Consider the following 22,116-nt stretch of genomic DNA (forward strand, 5'->3'; position numbering starts at 1 on the left):
AGATTATTAGTATTTTTCTATGATTGTAGAAGTCGATAATGATGCCTACATGGTCAGGGAAGATGATCAGAAATTTGCTGTGATCACAGAAGATGATGATGTTTCCGTAACTGCAGGAGATATTCAGGATTTTTCTGGGGCGGCAGGAAATTATGGCAATGACTAGACAACCGTGGGGAATTATAAAAAGTTTTGCTGCGGTCGCGGGAGACAATAAAGGTTCTATATGACTGGCGAGACGATAGTGATAACTATACAGCCACGGGAGATGATCAGAATTTTGCCACTCCCGCTGAAGACGATGATGATGTTTCTTTTACCGTGGAGGATAATCAGGAGTTTGCCGTGCCCGGTGAAGACGATGACAAAAAGAATAAAAAAGGGGGGTCTACCCGAAGGAGAGGAGATGATGATAATGAATGACTACAAGGCCACGGGATATGTTCAGGACTTTGTCCCGGTCGGGTAATACGATGATGATGTCTACACGACCACCGGAGATGAGGTAGAATAACGCTAGTCATGGGTCGCCTCATTTTACAACTAAAAATCACCTTTGGCTGTTTGTTATTTGATATTTTTCAACTTAATTTCGTTTCATAGGAAATTTTAAATTCTAAATAAAAGTGTCCTTGACATTTTTCCTTAAAATTGCCCATTTTTGGTAGTTTAAGTTACAAAAACTTTAATGGCCACAATTTTGAAATTTCAAATTGGACTAACTTAATATATTTTCTATGATAGGTCTAGGTTTCTTCTACCTTAAATTCATAAGTATTATAAAGATAATTTGGAAAATTGTTGGATAAAAATTTTTATGCAAAAAAAACAATGGATGATATTTGGTTAACAACACATTTTTGGGAAAATCTCATTCTTGATTTTCTCTTTATTTTGACCCATAAAACCATTTCTTGTAGTCTGGTCGTTTACTTACGGGACACCCTGTATAAATATAAACATAACATATATATTTTTTTCATAGTACTGTATATACATTAATATTCAAATCTATCTTAAGGGTAGTTTAAAGCTACAGTACAAAATTAGAATCCAAAAATCAATAATCTAAGTTCATCCATTTTGGATTTATAAAACAAAATATAACTGTGTTTTTTAGGCCTCTCCTTAAAATTCACCTAAATGGAGATACCACCTTTTGCTTGAGAGGCAACAAATTGATATGTTTACAATTTTGATCTGAAGGAAAAAGTCTGACTTAAAGACCCCTAGTTAATACTGTTAAAAATCAAGACTCCTTGTATTAAGGTATATTAACTGTGGTCTGTGGTATTTTTTGAATGTAGAAGTGAGCCCAGAGCAGAGTTTATGGGTCTCCGAGGCCCTGTTGTGTCCTCCTCACACACTGTTGCAACTCATCATGGTAGCCAACTCACCCAGCCACGACCAGGAGATGGTAAGCCATAAGTGCATTAGTATGTGAGGTCAAAACTGAAGCTCAGATCCAGCCAAACTCAGGAAAGATTCACATTTGAAATTTGCTTAGCCTAACTGGGTTTGAAGATAAAATTTTGAATCTTATATGTTTCTACCCTAACCTGAGTGGTTGTTCAATTCAGTAAGATTATTAGAATTTGGTGATTATTGTGTTAAATTTGTTTATTGAATGATTGTAAAAAAAATAAACCGATTAGGAATCTACGGTGGTGTTGTGCTGTGATTCTGATGTAGGCCTAAACAGTTTTGGAAATGAATTATAAACTAGGGTGGTCTGCCGTTACACTTTAGACGCATAAATGAGCGAAGCATTATTTAAAGATTGTCAATGGCTAAAGCAGCTAACAACCTACAATATGTTCCCTATCAACAGATTCTCCGTTTGTTTGTCCAATATTATCTAAGTTCTAAAGAATGACAAATTTATCTGATAGTATGTGAACAAAATCATTGACTGGTAGTTGATGTAGCGCTTCATCACTAATGGTTATGTCAAAATAGAATGGGTTATTTGCCTTCAGCCAAATAAGTGCTTGCTGTAGTTTTTCACTTCGAACTTTGAAATCGATATGGCCAAAGACGCCTTGACGTTGGACAATGATGACTTTTAAGTTTTTGGGCAGTGTAGGTAAGACAGATGCTATTTCATTAATATCTTGCTCAACATTAATGATGTTACCTTTGTAGTGACACTGGCCATCCTGACCATTTGCTTGTACTTTGTAAATGCGCATAGCGGGATGTACTCGTGCAATCAACATTTGTTCTACAATCGTCAGGTCAGTTAATTCTTTCGGGACACTTGACACATCCATATTATTTAACGCCGTGAATTTAGTTGCATTTGAACGACAACGCGAACAAATCGGTGATTGGTTTGAAGCTGTTAGCTGTTGGTGATGACAGTTAGTGCAAGTGTAAAATTTTAGTGCATCTAATTCATGTTGGAATTGATTAGCTAACTGCCTATCATCATCAGCTTCTTCCGCCACTGCTTCATCTGGTTCTTCTTGTTCAGGTTCATTCTTCTTGTTGTAAGACGCCACTCTCTTACAATATTTGCATTATTGGTGCAACGACCAATATTACGAAGTGGCCTTTGAGGCATGCTCAAAACAAATATAGCAAAACTGTTACTTCCATTGATAAACTGTTACATTCCAACTTTAACCTAGGATGAAAGTAAACATTGAAATGTAAACAAAACAGTTACAAACAATTAACATATGTTTATCTTATTTAAATGAAACGAAATAAACCCATATGTCATAAACCCAATATAATTTTTCTTTCAACTTACATTAAAATAACAAGCGAAATTGCGTGACCCGTAAAATAAAATCCAGAAGGAAATTTGCAAATATTTTTTACCAAAACATTGTGCTCAGTATTCTTTAGCTGTTGGCCAAATTTCATATCAATTGGTCAAGCCATTACATTATGATGCTCTTACAAAGAAGTTACAAAGTGAGGGAAAGTGAGCTTCGCTCAATTATTTTAAAAAATGATGAGAATTTAATTGAATTTAAGTAATTAGTAATCAATTAATGAATTAATTTGTTGTATTAGATTATTTTATGGTATTTTGATTTTATTTGTTACTATCTCTCCTCTCCAAATATATTGAGAAAGTATTTTTTTGTAAAAATTTTGGGGTTTGAGTTTTTGGTGGAAATGTCCGTTTTGGGTCCCCCTGAACCCCAAAAAGTGGTTTTCAAAGTGTTTGTGTGTATATGTGTGTGTGTGTGTGTGTCTGTTTAGCGTGCATCCTGGGATCCGTTGTATGGTGACACACCAACAAACATGAGATCTGTAGTGAGCTGACAGATGTATCAGCTAAAAGATGTTTTGAATAATTTTATTAAATTTGTTAAAATCATATTTAATGGAAATCTTTAGACCTTTATTTCAGGTATTTCTCCTGATAAATTAAGTCTCCTTTTCCTAACTATACGAGGTTCTTTCCACTAAAGATCCATTGATGACGCTTGGATGAAACTGGGCTCTACCCAAAATACATTGGAGCTCTATTTACTGTTCATCTCCATAGAGTATGTGTGTATGAGCTTTCAAAAACAAGTGGCATCCGCTTTAATTTGGCAGCAACTCATTGACATCAGTTCATTGATCTCAGCAGTCTGCGTCCATGCTGGCTTCTCGTTGTGAAAAGAAATCATTTCAGTGCTGTTGCGGTTACTGTTGCGAATCGGGGAATCGTGTGACGTCGCACGGATTCTGCCACACGGTTTGGCCCACCTGTTCTATTCAACACGCCTTGATCTTAACCAACATAAAAAATATAGCCTATACAGTATGGCTGAAAAGTAACTACCTTCCCCTTTTTAACTTTTGTTGTTTAATAGTCTATATTTTATTTCTGTTTGAATCAACCATCTTAAATATGAGGGGCTACATTGTTGAGTGAACGATTATACATTTTTCGGACCTTTAACGTTAGTTCACAACCATTAAAATTATTATTGAAATTCCTTTTATTCGCAAAAACTTAACATCATACAGCACGCCACGAACATTAGTTTAATTATGCCTAATATATTTTATATATGCAGGGTGTATACCAACCGGGAAAACCGGGAGAACCAGGAAATAACCTTGAATTTGAAGGGACCTGGAAAAAACCGGAAAAAAGCCGGGATTTTTGGACCGATTCCGGGATTTTTATTTTAGCCCCGGTAGAAGATTGTTGTCGTAAAATGCGTCTTGCCGCGATTTCGGGCGAAGACGATGACGTTTTCGTGACCGCGGGAGACGACGATGACGTTTCAGTGATCGCAGGCTACGACAATGACATCTACACGTCCGCCGGAAATGTACATGATCTGCCGCGATTGCGGACAACAACGATGACGTTTCTGTGACCGCGGGAGACGACGATGATGTTTACATGGCTGCGGTAAATATTCATGATTTTACCACTATCGCGTACTTCGACGATTACGTTTCCCTAACCGCTGGAGTCAATGATGATGTCTACACGGCCGCGGGAAATGCTCATGATTTTGCCGTGATTGCGACCTACGACGATGACGTTTCCGTGACCGCGGGAGACGACAATGACGTTTCCGTGACCGCGGGAGACGACGATGACGTTTCCGTGACCGTAGGAGACGACGATGACGTTTCCGTGACCGTGGGAGACAACGATGACGTTTACGTGACCGCGGGATCAACGATGATGTATACATTGCCTTCGGAAATATTCATGATTTTGCCGAGATCGCGGACGAAGACGATGACGTTTCCTTGACCGCGGAAGACGACGATGATTATGTCTACACGGCCGCAGATGTTTATGATTTTGCCGAGATCGCGGACGACGGCGATGACGTTTCCATATCTGCGAGAGGCAATGATGATGTCTACACGGCCGCGGAAGATTTTCGTGATTTGCCGTGACCGCGAAAGACAACGATGATGATTTCTACACGGCCGCGTGATATGCTCATGATTTTGCCGTGATTGCGGCCGACGACGATGACGTTTCCGTGACCGCGGGAAACGACGATGACGTTTCCGTGACCGCGAGATCAACGATGATGTTTACACTGCCACAGGAAATATTAATTATTTTGCCGAGATCGTGGACGACGATGATGACGTTTCCTTGACAGCGGGAGATGACGATGATGTAGAGACGGCCGCGGGAAATATTCATGATTTTACCGAGACCGCGGACGATAACGATGATGTTTCCGTGACTGCGGGAAGCAATGATGATGTCTACACGGCCGCGGAAGATATTCGTGATTTGCCGTGACCGCGAAAGACGACAATGATTATTTCTACACGGCCGCAGATGTTCATGATTTAGCCGCGATCGCGGACGACGACGATGACGTTTACGTGACCGCGGGATCAACGATGGTGTTTACACTGCCACGGGAAATATTCATGATTTTGCCGAGATCGCGCACGACAACGATGACGTTCCTGTAACCGCGGGAGTCAATGATGGTGTCTCCACGGCCTCGGAACATTTTCGTTATTTTGCCGTGATCGCGGTCGATGACGATGACGTTTACGTGACCGTGGGAGTCAATGATGATGTCCACATGGCCGCGGAAGATTTTCGTGATTTTGCCGCGATCGTGGATGACGATGATTATGTTTCCGTGATCGCGAGAGACGGCGATAATGTATACATACCGCGGGAGATGTCCAGGACTTTTCTATGATAACGTAAGACTGATGACGTTTACGTCACCGTGGGAAGCGACCACACGACTGCAGGAAATTTTCAGGATTTTGCCGCCGTTGATAATGTGTTTATAAAAAATGAAGATAATATTCATGATTTTGCTGCTATCGAGAGAGACGATGTTTCCGTGGACTTAAGTAATGATGATAATGAAAATTATTACTATAATAAGGATTATTACTTTTTCAACACTAGCTCACTGGACTTTGAAACAAATTTGATGCAAGTTTATATTGTATACTTAAGCTGCAAGTCTTAAATTGATTATAGTTTAAGTGGAACCAAACAAATACGCGGGAACCTGGAAAAACTTCAAAAAACCAGGAAAAACCTGGAAAAAACCTGGAATTTCACTTTAATAAAATAGTATACACCCTGATGGAACAGTTTTCAAGGGATATTGAATTAATAGAAACAGAAAAGTGTAGTGGTGGCAAATTAACGGAAAATATCCAATATTTCTGTTTGAGGGGCTGCGGGAGAAGGTTCAACTTAACATTTTGAAATTAAAATCCCTCATTTGAAAGGTCTTAATAAAAGAAAACAAATGGCAAAAACTAGAGTTATCTATCTCAACCCAGTAATAATTGGCAAACAATTGAAAAAAAAAACCCTAAACGTTATTTTCTATTACAATGAGATAGAGACCTCTAGTTTTCACTGTTTGTTTTCTTTTATTAAGACAAGACCCTTAAAATGATGTGTTACTCAATGTGGCTGTACATTTAAAGATTATGGGGTATCCCAAAATGGGAAAGGGTAAAAATGTGTAAACAAGTTTTAATTTTCTGCCACTAGAAAAAATATGTTTTTCGATAGGATTATGGCATAGGAATTTCCTGGTCATACGAAATTTACCATAAAACAAAACTGTTTGAGTTATTCTTTTGTTTGGTACATAATTTATAGATTTTTTTTAAATTTATTTAAACACTATAAAGGGTTAAACCAACGATTTTCTTCTATGAACACCCTGTAATTGAAAAAAAAACCGAGTGAAATTAGTTAAAAATAAGCAAATAATTTAATAGATTTTTTGAAAATGGTAGTTTGACTCACACTAATTTTTCATCCATTTGTCTTTCTTTCATTTGAAGATGATTAAAATTACACGAAAAATTTATAAATTAGTTTCTCTAGCATGCTTATTGGCTGTAACGTTAATTCGATGACTGGAAAATTAGGCGTTGACTCAAGCAGGTAGTAAAGCGTCCTCACTACAGTAATTCTGCAGAATTTTGGGTCTTTGACCAGCAACTCACACCCCCAACAATAAGGGGCTAGGATCCAGGATCTCTCAAAACTATTCCTTGGATAGTTGTGATTTTATTATAGGTAGTTAACACGATGTTGAGGCCCACACATTTTGGTTACACACCAGAAGTTTCTACTTCAGAGTTGTTCTCAGTGAGAGATTTGCAGTGTCTAGTAGTAGATTATTTTAAATGTCTTGCTTTTAATCATCTTAAAATATATAAAAAATTGACTGACAATTATTAATGTGTGTCAAACTGTCACTTTCAAAAGACTATTAAATTACTCGTATTTGCTTGTTTTAACTAATTTAACAATACATATTTCCAGATACAGTGATTATTATTCAAATATCCCTATTAAAAAGGAAGAAAATACTTTGTTTCAAGATTTTAAAAATATTCATACGGTACTTATATTTCTTTATAAAGTCAACTTTGATCTCACTAATGATTGTAATGTAATGTAGCCGAGGTAAGTATTTTGATTATGCGGAGCGTATAAAAAAGAAATAAGAATGTTCTGATTTGGAACGTCTCTTTTTCAAACACTAATAAACATATAGTCTACAATTACTATTTCTTCCTACTCCTTCCTAAATGGGAAGGTCGCCATTTTATTTTAGGGGTGTGCAAAGCAGCAAAAAATTTTCGATTCAAAAGATTTTAGATTTGAATCGATGCTACTCAATTCAAAGCAATACGGAATTTTTTTCATAATTGTCAATGAAGTGAAATAACAATAATTAAAATTTACCACATTTGTGTAATGAACATTTTTGTTGATGTGTGGTATTAGGCCTATTCATACATATTGCACAGGCTTTCCAACAAGCTTACCCCCACCACCTTCAGATGATCTGTTGCTGAACTGTGCGAGGCAGAAAATAGATCGGTTTTACCACTCGTTTTACCGCACCCTGTAATTTTTTTTTAATTTTCAGTGGAAAAAGATTTGTCTTAACACTTTAGCAGTGTGCAAGAAATGTCTGCACTTCAATTTTGGCGGCAGTGATTGGCAAACGTTAGTAATGCTGGTTTTGCGCTGTCTCGGACAAAGTCATACTCAGGAATACTATAGTCTAGGTATGTTCTTGAGGTTTATTATTTGTTTTTTGGAGAAAAGTGTTTTTTTATATTGGGATTAAATTACATTCCAACCAAGCTTTGTTATGTAAAGTTCATCCTGGTAACTGCAAAAAAAGCAATATTTATCTGTGGATTTAAAATGTAATTGGAAAACAAGTCAGATGTTTATTAATTTGTCAACTGCATACACTTTATACAGGGTGGCTGAAAAGTAACTTACACCCCCCTTAACTTTTCAACAGCTTTGAAACATGCAAGCTGATGAGCAATATTAATCGTTGGACTATTTGACGGAGGTATGTAAAACCTATTATTGTCTTCTGATTTTTCTTCAATCAATTAGAGTTTTTTATTGAAACCTGAACTTAAAAGGCATGTCCTTTTCTTTATTAATATCTAAATATGTATGTATTCATTCATCACATCCAATGACATCATGACTATAAACTAGGATCATAAATAAAGGGATAAACTAGGGCGCCATTGTTGTTATCTTCCATGGTTGCAGAGATATCATGGTTGAAAGAGCAGCCTACAATCAGTTAGTACATTTTTTTAGAAACCAATTGTTTGCATGATAAGGAACAACATGGATTTAGACCAAATAGATCAGTTATTACTGCTGGCATAGATTTCATTAATTCGGTAATTGACTCTGTGGATAAAGGAGAGAAAACAATAGGTATTTTTTTGGACCTGAGCAGAGCTTTTGATAGCGTCTCACACAAAATTCTTTTAAACAAAATCAAAGGCCTTGGAATCAATGGTAATACTTTAAATTGGATTAGCTCATACTTGGTTAATAGAAAACAATTTGTCGAAATAAAAAGTACCATTAATAATCAAACAGTCACCAGTCATTCTTCGCTAGCACAGATGCAGCATGGGGTCCCGCAAGGTTCTATCCTTGGACCTCTGTTGTTTCTGTGCTATCTAAAAGATATTCCACATTCTTTTCAAAATGGTTCAACAAAAACACTTTGTCTATATGCAGATGATGCAAGTTTCAAAATTAGTAGTAATACAATAAATAATTTGGAACATAGTTCTTCTTCAGCTTTATTGGGTATCCATAACTTTTTGAATAATCACAAACTATTATTAAATACAAGTAAAACCAATTTTATCATGTTCAATGCAGGAAGAAGTAAAAATTCAGTAAATCCAGTAATAAAAATAAACAACCACTCTTTGGAAAAAGTTGTTTCTACCAAATTTTTAGGCTTAACATTGGATGAAAATTTATCATGGAATCTCCACATAGATCATGTAGTTAACAAAGTCACCTCTGCATTGTATGCTTCATATAGGATGTCTAATTTTTGCTCAGTAAATACATTAAAAACCATTTATTTTTCTCTTATTGAATCAGCAATCAGTTATGGCATTGAAATCTATGGAGGTACATCAAAACAAAATTTGGATAGAATTCTTATTCTTCAAAAAAGGGCGATAAGAATCATAATGAATTTGAATTTTGGTGATTCGGTTCGTAAGCAATTTAACAGATTTGGGCATAATGACTGTTTACAGTTTATATGTTTTTCACACAGCACTTCATGCTAAAAAACTAAGTATAAACAATCTGGTTCCCAGGTTAGGTGACAGCCATTCCTATTTTACAAGAAATAGAAATCAAATTGCCATTGATTTCCACAGGCTAGAGTTTTATAATAAAAAAACATTAAGTGCTAAGTTTTTACTACGGCTACCTGTGGAATTAAAAAACGTTAAAGATGTAAAAATGTTTAAGAAAAAATTAAAACTGCATTCGACAAATAAAACATTATATAAATTTTATGAACTCTGACAACCATACTTGTTGATGTTTATGACTTTTGTTTTAAATATGTACCTTATGGCTTATGGAGGAAATGTAAAGAAATTAATTTGTTAGCTGTAATTTAGCATAATGACGCCATTCGATGTATACCACTGTATATTATATGAATAAAGACATTTTCAATTCAATTCAATCATGGTCACAACCACCATAGCAGCGACATCATGAGCATCTCCTGCGATCCATCATGGTCACTTGTGATCTGGGCGAAATCACAGAGTTTTGGGATAAATCCTGTTCTAAAATCACCAAATTAATGTTATTTTTAAATCACATGCTTTATGTTATTAGTAGGAAACTTTAAGACTTGGAATTAGTTTTAATTTTTAAAATGGGAGACTAAAAACCAACAACTATTTGCAACATTAAAACCTTTAATTCCAAGTCTTTGGCGAGGTAATATTCATTTGTGAAATTTTGTGGAGTTCACTAACCTTTATCTGGTGATATCAAGGACTCGTCATATACAGTTAGACTTACACATCTCACACGCAATTGTCCTGGAGATCAAGTCTGATGCTTTTACGGAACCCGGACCTACGATTGTAATTTATGAGATGCCAACAGTGGTACAGTTAAAATTGAGACTTTCTGAAGTAATAATGATTTTTCATTGTTATTAGCCCTACTGGACAGCAAGCTGCAGGTGTTATTGGCAGCCCTGAGGTCCCGTCAATCTGCTGACAGTGCTGCCAACCTGTGGCAACTGCTGACCGCGTTTCATTGTGAATCACCTCATAGCTTCATGGGAATCAGTATCACACGTAATACAGTACTCTGCCTCAACAAGATGTTAAGCCTTACTCAGGTATTTCAAAGGAAAAGAATTGCCTATGTACAACATTAAAGATATTTGTTGGAACTTTTTTTTAACATGAACATGATTCCTGAGTAATTATTTCCCACTTCACAAACAGAATGCATATTTGAATTTGTTTGTTGTAGGACTGGGAGGGGGAGTGTGAGCCCAACATAAGGTGGCTGTTGCATGAGGGAGGACTGTGCTCCAGTGGTGATGTTGTCGTACGAGCTGCTGCCCTCAATCTCTTGTCAGGTCTGGCTTTGACACCTCGTGGAGCTGTTACACTGCTTGATACTTGCCCTGACATCATTCACTTTACCATGCGGTGAGCCAATGTACAGGCATGAATCTTGAGATTAATTAGCGATGGGTCGGTTTTTAAAGTCAATTTTTAGTTTTAATGGTTTTTAGCAAAATAACCGGAACTAAAAAATTATTGAAAATGTCGGCTGTTGTTTATTGTTGGTTGTCCTATGGTTTCACCATATTGTCTTCACAAACTCAGGGAAAGTACAAGATTTTTCTGCGATCATCAGCAACAATGATTATTTCTTTGGGAAAAACCATGCTTTTGCCGTGATTGGGGGGGACATAATATGATGTTTCCCTGATTGCAGAAGACTTTGTTGATGACAACAAGACTGCAGTAGATATACAGGATTTTGCCATGTTCACAGAAAACAATATAAAAATTTGTGATGGACGAGACTAGATTTTTCATTTCGAGACGAGACGAGATTGTTTTAATTCCGGCGGGACGGGATTTTTTTTGGGACGAGATTTAATGAAAAATTATTTTAAAAATGAATATCTACTTTTTAAGCTCAGAAATATTTACAAGTTTTAAAAACTTGGCAAAAAATAGACAAAAATATTTAAAATCTTTTATTAAAAAACATTAATAAAAACATCAGTACCTATATAAAAAAAAAATATTAATAAGGCCTAACTTATTAAAAATAACTCTTCGGCATAGGAAACATGGAGATATCAGTTAGTATATAGTTCAACTTTGAAAAATATTAAAAACAACAGTATTACTACTTAACAAGTTATAAGTCTTGTGTTATTTTTAGAATGATTTTGGAGTGTCTTATTTTGGCTATTTTTACAGTAGTAAAACATGTCTCACACTGCATAAAACAATTGAAGCAATATTTCTATGTAAAGAAAAAATAATTAAATATGAACGCCTTCGCAAAGTTTTTATTTTTTATTTTTAAATTTTTAATTTTGTTAAATTAATTTTTATTTATTTAAAATTTTTAAAACTTAAAATTTCTAAAAAATTTTAATTTGTTTAAATTTTAAACTAGTTGTGTGCCCGTTCTACGCACGGGGATCTTATCGTAGTCAGTTAAAACCTTCTTATATTAAGCACAGCAGTTGGTTTGCATACTTTCAGATATGCTGACAAAACTATTTTATATAAACCTTCGCAAATACAGTATCTGACAGTTTCAAGCCAAAACTAACGCTTCACAATTAAATGTCACCCGGATCTTGTTGGCCCATATGTTAAATCCAATGATTAAACTGAAAAATGCTTTATAGATCTATGAGGCATAGCCCTGAGGTAGGCCTATAATTGAAAGTTATTACTTTTCACAATGGTTAAAAGTATTTAAGGTACTACCTCAACCTCACAATTTAACACTTTATTCGGGTTGACATTTTCATTATCAAGGTGCTCTTGTCCTTTCCGTGAAACACTGAGAAATAAGGACATTAATGCATTACCAACAGACATACACACAAAAATACAGAACTTAATTAGGGAATTTTCTACGCTTTAAGCATAACAAAGTACATATAAAATTAGTATTTGAAATCTTTGTTAATGTTATAAAATTGTATGATAACAATTTATATTTGCTTGGACCGAAGATGACCCGAAACGCTGTCGAAATGCTATACGAATCGGCTGGCTATATGAAATGAAGTACTATAGACGATTTAGATTGGTAATTTAATTTATAATAAAAATTACCTAAATAGGCCACGGACTATTAATACATAAACGTTTAAAGCGTTTGAACAATTCATGATGGTTTGCTGAATAAATGTCTTACTAAAATGAAAATGCGTCATCGTTTTCTTAGCATAAACTAACATTTTGGAATCCAGACAGAAAAAGCAAAACTTGTACAGTTAAGACATCAATTAAATTGACTACGCCTGTAATAAATAAGGTGCAACACCAACGATAACTAATATTGGTCGGAAGGGCCGTCGGCCAGGTTGGCAACACAGCAAAGTTACATTTACACTTAAAACAACCTCACACATATATATACCTAACAGATACTCAAAATAATACGATAGGTACTGAGAAAAATTATAAAAAGCTACTTGGACAACAACAATACAGTTAAATTTACGTAATAAAATAAATAAATTATTTTATTATTTTCTTTTTTTTATTAAGGAAAGAAATATACAACCAATTTTAGGCACTTTTAGACAAAAAGAAATGTGTAATTTAAAAATTGAATTCTTCTACCAGTGCCCATCTGTACTGCCAGGCTTCTCTTAAGAAACCAGCCAATATCCGCCAATCCCTATTCCCTACCATTCAAATATTCTTCAAAATCAAATTTGCTTAAAAGAAGTGCATTAAAATATTTTTTTCCTTATATTACCTAATATTGGACAAACGGACACAAAGTGAAAAACGGATTCTATTTCATTCAGATTCCACAATGAACATGTGAAGATTTTATTAATCATCCAAGGTTTAAAATTAAAGTTAACAAGTTCTGCTCTCGCTTTAATACTCCAGGATATTACGCTAATATCAGATGTTTGGCACAATACATGTCTGTCACCGAGGTCAAGGTCGAGGGTCAGATATTGTTGGTGATAGAGTGATGTACGGGCTCTGCCTAGACAGTCTGCCCACCACCTCCCCCTCACCCCCTCAACCACACTCATCAGCTGTGACTGCAATCTGTCCAACCTGTCTGTTCTAAAATCAATTAAAATCCCACAATTGAGGCCTAACTCTCTCCATTCTCTGCTCCAGCCTATATTTTTGTCTACAATTTGTTCGGCTAAGATTTTTGTCAGGCGGTTTGGTTCTGTTCTAATGATAGATTCTTTAAAATGTAGTTTAAATTTTGACTCAAGGTGTAAAAGTATATTTTTTCTGATAGGGTCTCTAAATAAATCACATAATTTGGTGTATTGTGAGGCAAACGGAACAATTTCCTGATATATTGTTTATGTATTGATTCGACATATTTTCTCTCCTTAAAGATACCTGTGCTCCGTAGCATACAATTGATTTTATAATGGAGTTGAAAATAATATATTTAGTGCTAATTGGTATCATTTTGTTGGTGATCAGGTTCCCCCACACAGCATTTAACGCTAAATTGGCTGTCCTGGCTTTCTCTTTAAAATGATGTTTCCATGATAATGTAGATGTAAACGTTATACCTAGATATTTGTATTGATTGACTACTTCTATTCGGTCTCCTTTATACCACCATATATTGTTTCCACTTAGCCTGCCTCCTTTTCTAAACACTATGACATTGGATTTGTTTAGGTTTACGACCAGATTCCACATGTCACAATAGTTTTTGAATCTTTTAATCATGTTGTAGTCCTTGGGCTGTAGTTGACATGAGTACAATATCGTCTGCATACATTAGGATATTAACTCCAGACCCGCCAAAACTATACCCCCCTTCCAAGATATCTGGCAGATCATTTATGAACATTGAGAACATAAGAGGGCTCAGATTACATCCTCGTCTTAAACCAGCTGTGGTAGCAAACGACTCAGTGACACCTCCCTTGCACCACACACCCGCCACCGTGCCATTGTAATAATCTGATAAAATGTTTAACATTTTTGTCGACACTCCCAAACATGATAATTTATAAATCCACAAAAAAGTAAAACAGTTTTTCGTTTCTATTAATACTGATTTCAATCATTGATGATAAATTAAATATATTGTCCGTAGTTGTATAATATTTTCTAAAACCAGCCTGAAACTCTCTCTGTCAACTCTGATCATGATAGTTGATGTTGATGTCCACATAATCATGGGGGAAACTTAGAATTTTGCTGTGATCGCAAAAGACAATGATGATGTCTAGACATGACTACTGAATATATTCAGGATTATGCAGAAGACGATGTTTACAAGACCGCGGGGGTGTTCTCGATTCTGCCGTGATCGCAGGCGATGTTAATGATATCTTCCCAAAACAATTACACACCGCGATGGCATGGGACAATTATAATATTTTTGTGATCTGAACTGAAAGACTATTTTGATGTAAGCAAGACCGCAGGAGATATTGAAGATTTTGCCGAGATTGCAGAAGATTGATTAGATACCTCTGTGTTTTACCCCATCATCATCAGTTTACTGGCAAAAATGGAGATAAGTGTTTGTAATCGAGTCGTGTAGCGAACTTTGGTTGAAGGACGACTGACTACCCGGGGCACTTCTTGAGCGGTTCTCTCCTACCGCCCCTGGCGTCGGGGTTGAGAACTACGGTCATCCCCTCCATATGACGTCACTATGACCAGCGTTTGTGGCGGCCTTTTCGTGAAACAAATTTACGTATTTGGAATGACCGTTAAATATTACTCCATGTCAATTTTTGACCCGTTAAACGACAAGACCATTTATTTATCTATTTGTCGTATAAGTGGGGGGGTGGGGGATTATTTAGAATAGTATTAGGGGAAGTAAATTATACGGTGCTGGTATCTGTCTTCATCTGTAGTCTGTCTTTGATCTGTCTTGCATGGCAGCAACTGGAGCTCAGAAAACCCTTGTATGTATAATTTACATGTTTATTTTTTCATATAGTGACATAAAAGGTTTTTTTGAGAAGGCGATAAATTACTAATCTACTAATAACAATGATTTAGTGATTTGACTGTTAAAATAAATGCAATTGTTTGTTACATATGATATATTTATATATTTTAGAACAGTAGTGGACCATTGTGAGGCCAGTGTTGTCCGTGAATATGCTGCTAAACTGTTGACAAACATCAACAAGCATTCCATTTGTAAGGTGAGTATGTTTACAACCTCTCAATTATTTTATGGCTTGTTACTTACTTTCCGTGTCCGGAAATCAGACTTCGCTTTTCCAAAAATTAGCTACCGATATAGCTTTGTCATTCGCTTGTAAAAGATCATCTAATGTGCAAGACTGGTCTAGGCGTGGATAGATCAGCAGATGGCCAGGATCCTGAACAGCACCACAGGCACACAAGATGTTTTCTTCGTCTGGTAAGAGAACCCATTTCTGCATGTTTGTCTTGAATTTGGTACCTCGACCCTGATTTGATTTAGGGTCTTCCACACCGTGTAATGCAGGCCTCCACCAGGAGCCAGTTCCTCCCTGGCTGGTATGGGAGGGTTAGTCAACGTGACCTCCCACCTTGACACGCGATTGCTTGAGAGTGATCCATCCAGGACTTGTGTCCGTGATAAAAAGCTCTTTCTGGACCGAAGCCGTCACTCTGCAGGTTGGTGGCCGTGTAATGGGTGACGAGGGTCAGTCTCTTGCTTAGTACTTTCCGCGTCGGCAGTGACATCTGGTCGGATTGATGGAGGGGCGATCCCTATGATAGGATAGAGTTTGTGCACTGGGGTTGGTTTCAAACACCCAGTTACAATCCGAGCCATGTCATTGACTGCAATGTCAACCTTTTTTGCACGTGACGATGCATTCCATATACTGGTGCAGCATACTCCGCAGCCGACACACTGAGCGCTAAAGCTGAGATTGGCTTGTTGATGGCTTATTGATGAAGTTTGTTAGTAAAAACTAAAAAAAATGTTAAAATGCCCTTCTATACTTTTAGAAATGATGCCAATAGAATAAAATAGTGTACAGTAAAGTGTCATGAATCCTTAACAAAATAAATAACAACAAGGGGTTGGGAGTAGAACAGTAGGTGTTACTATGCAAAATTAGGTCACTTGACTTAATTCAATTCTATTTTGTTCTATGTTAACAGTAGAATAAATAGTATTGCTACATAAGTGATGAAACAAATTACAGGTATTTTTTGCATTACTCGGACGGATAGTAGAAAGTGATATTTGATCTAAGTTTCACTATGCAGTATCTTTTTATGTGTCATGTTGGTGATGTTGTCATAGCTCCCAAAAAGTCAATTAAAAAAATAATATCTTACAATTAGTATGTAAGCAGTACTTGCAGGATAGTAATTTCTCTTTGAGATGTGGCTAAAAGATAACAGAGCTGGTTTTCCAAGAGACAGTGCGAGCCCCAAGGCCAAAAATCATATAGCCGAGTCTCCTAACATTGTTCCTTCACATTCTATCCGATGCGACGACATTAGGTTGCTTGGTTAGGCCTTTGTTCGTTTCACATTACAGTAATTATTGTTTCACTGTAAAATTGTTTGTGAAGCTCGGTAAACGTGCAACAGAAACTTATTCTCCCTTACAAGGAGTATGGGGATTGATGTAAGTACACAGGTTTTTGAATGGCATAAGAATTTCAAAGAAGGGGGAGGATATGTGGAAGGTTATGCGCGCCCAGGACCTCTTTCAAAGGCAAAAACTTAGAAAAAATAAGCAATATCATCTGTCAAGATTATCTTAAGAGCATCCATGCAGTTCAAGAGACTGTAGGAATTGAAAAAGAATCAGTTAGATAAATATTATTGGAACATTTCAATATGAGAATAGTCTGTTCTATAATGGTGCCAAAAACCGGTCGTCTGAACAAAAGCACTCCTCACAGATGGAAATATGTTCTGACACCTTGAAAAACAAAGAAATATGCTTAACTGTTAGAAAGAGTAATTACATGGAATAAATTTTGACCTATGACCCACAAACTAAGCGCCACTCAATACACTTTGCGTCCCAGTGCCGTAACACACAATTCATCAATACAATCCAATTTGTACTGTACCACCTGATCCTTTGCTTCAGTCTGTGAAGGGTTTAAAAAACGGCCAACCTCTTATAACAGTTTTTGATCCGCGTACTAAAGTTAGGCACGCCTAACACTAGGCGTGTACTAGCTGGGTTGCTCCCAAACTGCCTCAAAATGTATTTTTCTCAAATTTTTCCTGAAAAAAGTAGCCTACAACCAAACTATCCAAAAAATTAAGGCCTGTCAATAATTGTAGACAAGTTTATAAAAGTCTTTGAAGTTCCTTAACCCCTTAACCGCGGCCTAAGTTGGCGTGCCGTGGTTTTGACACGATCAGTGGCGGGTGGTTTAATTAAGCTCGCCGATGGCCCAGCACGCGTTTTTCGTGGTTTTTTAACATTCTGAGGAAACCTAGTTTTAAAACGTATTTTAAAGCTATTAACTATGATAAATTTTATAATAAACAGTGTAACAGTATTAATGTTTGCTTAAATGATAATTTAATTTTAAAATTTTATAAATAATTAATAATAATAAACTAATAAATTATTAATAAAATGTTCATAATTACTTATGGGTTTTACTCTGTTGTCTGGTCACATGAGTGGATGTTTCAAGAAGTACTAAATATTGAAAAATATATATATACACTATGTACAAAGTTTACTTTACACTTTTAAGAAATTCTTCAGGGTATGATACTCCCTGAAGCACTGCACTACGCACAAGGAAATCGCACAGTCCTGGAACTGATACCGTGACTCCCGCCTGGCCGGTTCACGTTGCATAGTGTGACGGCAAACATAGCACTGACATGAGGGATGCTCTTTTTTTCTGTTATAGATATGATGGAAAATGAAACTGTGTCAATCTCAGTGGTGTATCACTAGGGGAAGGACGACCACCGGTTTTTTGACTGTGGGTCTGAGCTGGCATGTTTTCCTTTAAAAGTTGGCAAACTAGCTCTAAATGAAATTCTGCCAGTGTTGGTTTCTTGCCACTTACACATAGGTAACTAACACCACCAATAATCCAGCATCTAGAATGACATTTTTCACCAAAACATACAGTGATTATCCAGCAAAATAGATTCATTAAAATTACTATCGATGATTTAAAACCTGAAATTATAATCTTGACAGAACACAAATTGACAATAGATCAGATAAATAGTTTTGTACTTAGTGGCTATAACACAGTTACGGTAGTTATTATGTTAGGAACAATAACCAAGGAGGTGGGGTTATGATAATGGTTTCAAATGTGATTAAATGCAAAAAGATTACCAGTAAATGTGTGACAAATTAAATATTGAGAAAGTTTTTGAATTCTGTTCAATAGAAGTCAAAACAAATAATGCACACAAAATTTATTTTAGCTGGTATTTACAGAGCCTTGTCTAGGAATATTGATAGTTTTTTAGAACATTTAAATAAACTTTTACATTGCTTAGGAGATATTAATAATAATATTTGCGTTGGTGGTGATTTTAATATAGATATTTTGTCTGAAGATAACAGAAAAATAGATTTTGTTAATTTATTAAAATTGCAAACTGTACCAACTAGAGTTACAGATACAAGTGAAACAGTAATAGATAACTTTATTACTAACATTGACAAAGCCTATAGTGCTGTGTTTAGTAACTGCACTCTCAGATCATGATGGGCAATTGCTCACAATAAATACTATGGGTAAAGAAAAATCCAATAACCCTAAAATATTATTGGAATCAAAAAAGATTTTTAGCAAAAATAACAACAATAGTTTAATAAAAGATTTTGAATGTGAGAACTGGACACAACTTTACCAAACCCATATGTTGAAAAATTTACATTTTTTACAATATTAAAAGGTAGGTATTACTTTGATAAGAATTTTCCTGTGACTAATGATTGCACCAAACACAGATTTAGGAATTGGATGGATAGACAGATGAAAGAAGAAAGGCTAAACTTAATAAACGCTTGTAAAAACAAAAGGAAAAATAAAAACGTCAGAGTTGAATTGTACATAAATCATATCTGAGCGGTCTACAGAGCCCATGCTATATATAGTTATATTCTGGACACATTTTGGCTTCATAACCTTTTCTTTTGTTACGTAGTTCACTTTTCCGGATTCAACTACTTTATTGTCATGTTCTTTTGTGATCATCATAACTTCTCTTTTATCTGCCCACCTTACAACCATGCTCGTCCCATCATTGACAACCCCCCGTTCACCAGCTAGTAACTCTTTCTGAAATTCAGGCATACCTATTCTCTCCTATATTACTGTACATATTACTGTAGCATTGGTTTTGTTCAAATGCAAAAACATAAACAGATCAGGACTACTATTTCAATTATCAACGTACAAACAATGACCTTTGTTCAAGTAAGGTGGGAGAAGTGTTGTGACAAAAGCACCCTACAAACCTAGGTTTTCTGTGTCATATATCTCAGATTCTTTTCCAGTGTACACAATGACGTCAAGAACATACCCTGATTCACAATTGCACAAAACATAGGTCTTTATCCCAAACCTTTGGAGGTAATAAACTGTTTGAATGCTAATCTGCCTTTGAACAATAGAAGACTTCGTCAATACATAAGATCATTTATCTCTGGAGTTGCATCTAAATTAGAACGGTCAAGATCCCCATCATCACTCATCCATCTGCCATCATCTGATAAGTCTTCACGGGGTCCTAGCTCCGAGCTGGGCAGTTCCAGGAGCCGTAACATTTCGTCATCGGCCATTTCAATAACTGAGTAATCACCATCAACAAAAACAGACAATATTGCATGTAAAAACAAAAACATATAATAGAATAGATATAACAGAAACAAAGGTTTTGTATTATCAACACGAAGATGCAACGCTACAATAGCAACTACCAAGTGCGACCTTTGACATTTGATACTGCATAACACGTGGTGTAGACGTAGTTCCAGAAAGATACACTTGAGTGCAGCACCAAATGGTCTGTCAATTCTCAGGGTCAATGTACCATTGAAAAAAATTAGAAGAAGACTTATTTCAACAAAATAAATCGGCTGAGAACATCAAAACCGTCTAAACTCGGGCGTCGTGGATTAGAGGCATCGTAGCCACAAGGCTGTTGTATGTGATATTTCGAGCGTTGCAATAGTGTGTACAGAATACTACCACAGAATAACACATGTGTCGCGGTTAAGGGATTAAAATCTATAGTTTTGCACATTAATTGTAACATCATAATGTACCTTATGCATTTAATTTTTTCAGTAAAAAAATACCATGATTACAGGAAATGATGGTGTCTGCCAGAGATGTAAACTTGTTCCAAGAGTTTCGTGAGTCAGTGAATCTTGTAGCTCTTGCAGCTGTTCAATCACACCTAGGTAAGATTGACTGACCTCATACAAGCTAATTTATCACAATTGTCTTGGATTGTTTATTAAGGTTTAAATTAAATCTAGTCAAATCTAATGTTACATTTAGACAAATTCTTTACATGACATTATTTTATTATTAGTTCCATATGAGCTAACTCAGGGTGTCCAGCTGACCTGGAAACTTGGAAAACCTGGAATTGTACATGTATATTTATGACCGGGAAGAAACAAGCTGTCTAGTAGCTGGGAAGAACGGTAAAGTCAGGAATTAGTATTGAATATCAAAATGGTCTGGAAAATTTGGGATTTAGTCTTTATTTTAGGAATTTGATAGACCATGTAAAATCTAATCAAATATTCATGATTTTGCCACGATAATGATCACTTTTCCGTGACCGCGTGAGACGATGATGCTGACTACATGGCCGCAGGAGGTTATTGGAATGTTGACGCGATCGAGGAAGATGAAGATTACGTTTTCTTGACCACGGGAGTTAATGAGTCAACATAGCTGCGGGAGTTAATCAGAATGTTGTCGTGATCGTGGAAGACGAGGATAATGTCTACTCGACCACGGGGGATGGTCAAGTTTTTCCGCGATCACGCAAGACGACGATGATGTTTACGTGATCACAGGAGTCGATTTTGACGTGTAGACTGCTGAAAGAGAAAATTCAAATTTTTTACAACGGAAGAGGACGATAATGTCTACACGACCGCAGGAGATTATAGGAATTTTTTGCGGGAGACGATGTTAATGCATAACCGGGAGGGATGTTCATGATTTGCCATGATCGCGGGAGACAATGGTGACTTCTACACGATTGCGGAAGATTATAAGAATTTTGCCGCGATCGCAGTAGACAATGATGATATATACAGGACCACGGGAGATGATGATGATGTCTATAGGACCACGAGAGACGACAAAGATGACTAAAGTTAATCAGAATTTAGCCGCTATTGCAGAAGACGATGATAATGTCCACATGACCGAGGGAGATATTTGTGATTTTGCCACAATCGCGGGAGTCGTTGATAACGTTTCCGTGACCGTGGGAGACAATGATGTATATTCAATATCATATTCAATATAAATATCAATATATCAAATCAATATATTCAGGATTTTACCATGACTGCAAAAGACAGTGATGATGTTTCCGAGATTTTGCAGTGATCCCAGAAGTCGA

At 36.2% G+C, this 22,116-nt stretch overlaps 2 protein-coding genes across 2 annotated transcripts in view; both read left to right on the forward strand.

The window, feature by feature from the left end:
• LOC128987155 (rotatin) overlaps window positions 1-7,959 on the forward strand; it is a 91,425-nt gene extending 83,466 nt beyond the window's left edge. The window contains exons 22-24 of the mRNA XM_054407892.1: window positions 1,308-1,417; window positions 7,875-7,908; window positions 7,943-7,959. Of these exons, the coding sequence (XP_054263867.1) occupies window positions 1,308-1,417; window positions 7,875-7,908; window positions 7,943-7,959 (161 nt within the window). The remainder of the gene's footprint in view (window positions 1-1,307; window positions 1,418-7,874; window positions 7,909-7,942) is intronic.
• The window catches only part of LOC128985778 (uncharacterized), a 93,059-nt gene continuing 78,857 nt past the window's right edge, over window positions 7,915-22,116 (forward strand). Inside the window, exons 1-5 of the mRNA XM_054405648.1 lie at window positions 7,915-8,016; window positions 10,486-10,670; window positions 10,808-10,989; window positions 15,626-15,713; window positions 20,836-20,929. Coding sequence (XP_054261623.1) covers window positions 7,962-8,016; window positions 10,486-10,670; window positions 10,808-10,989; window positions 15,626-15,713; window positions 20,836-20,929 — 604 coding nt within the window. The 5' untranslated portion in view covers window positions 7,915-7,961. The remainder of the gene's footprint in view (window positions 8,017-10,485; window positions 10,671-10,807; window positions 10,990-15,625; window positions 15,714-20,835; window positions 20,930-22,116) is intronic.

The sequence above is a fragment of the Macrosteles quadrilineatus genome, unplaced genomic scaffold, assembly GCF_028750875.1.
Source record: "Macrosteles quadrilineatus isolate MER2022 unplaced genomic scaffold, UCM_ALF_1.0 Scaffold_2__2_contigs__length_208266976, whole genome shotgun sequence".
Taxonomy (NCBI): Eukaryota; Metazoa; Arthropoda; class Insecta; order Hemiptera; family Cicadellidae; genus Macrosteles; species Macrosteles quadrilineatus.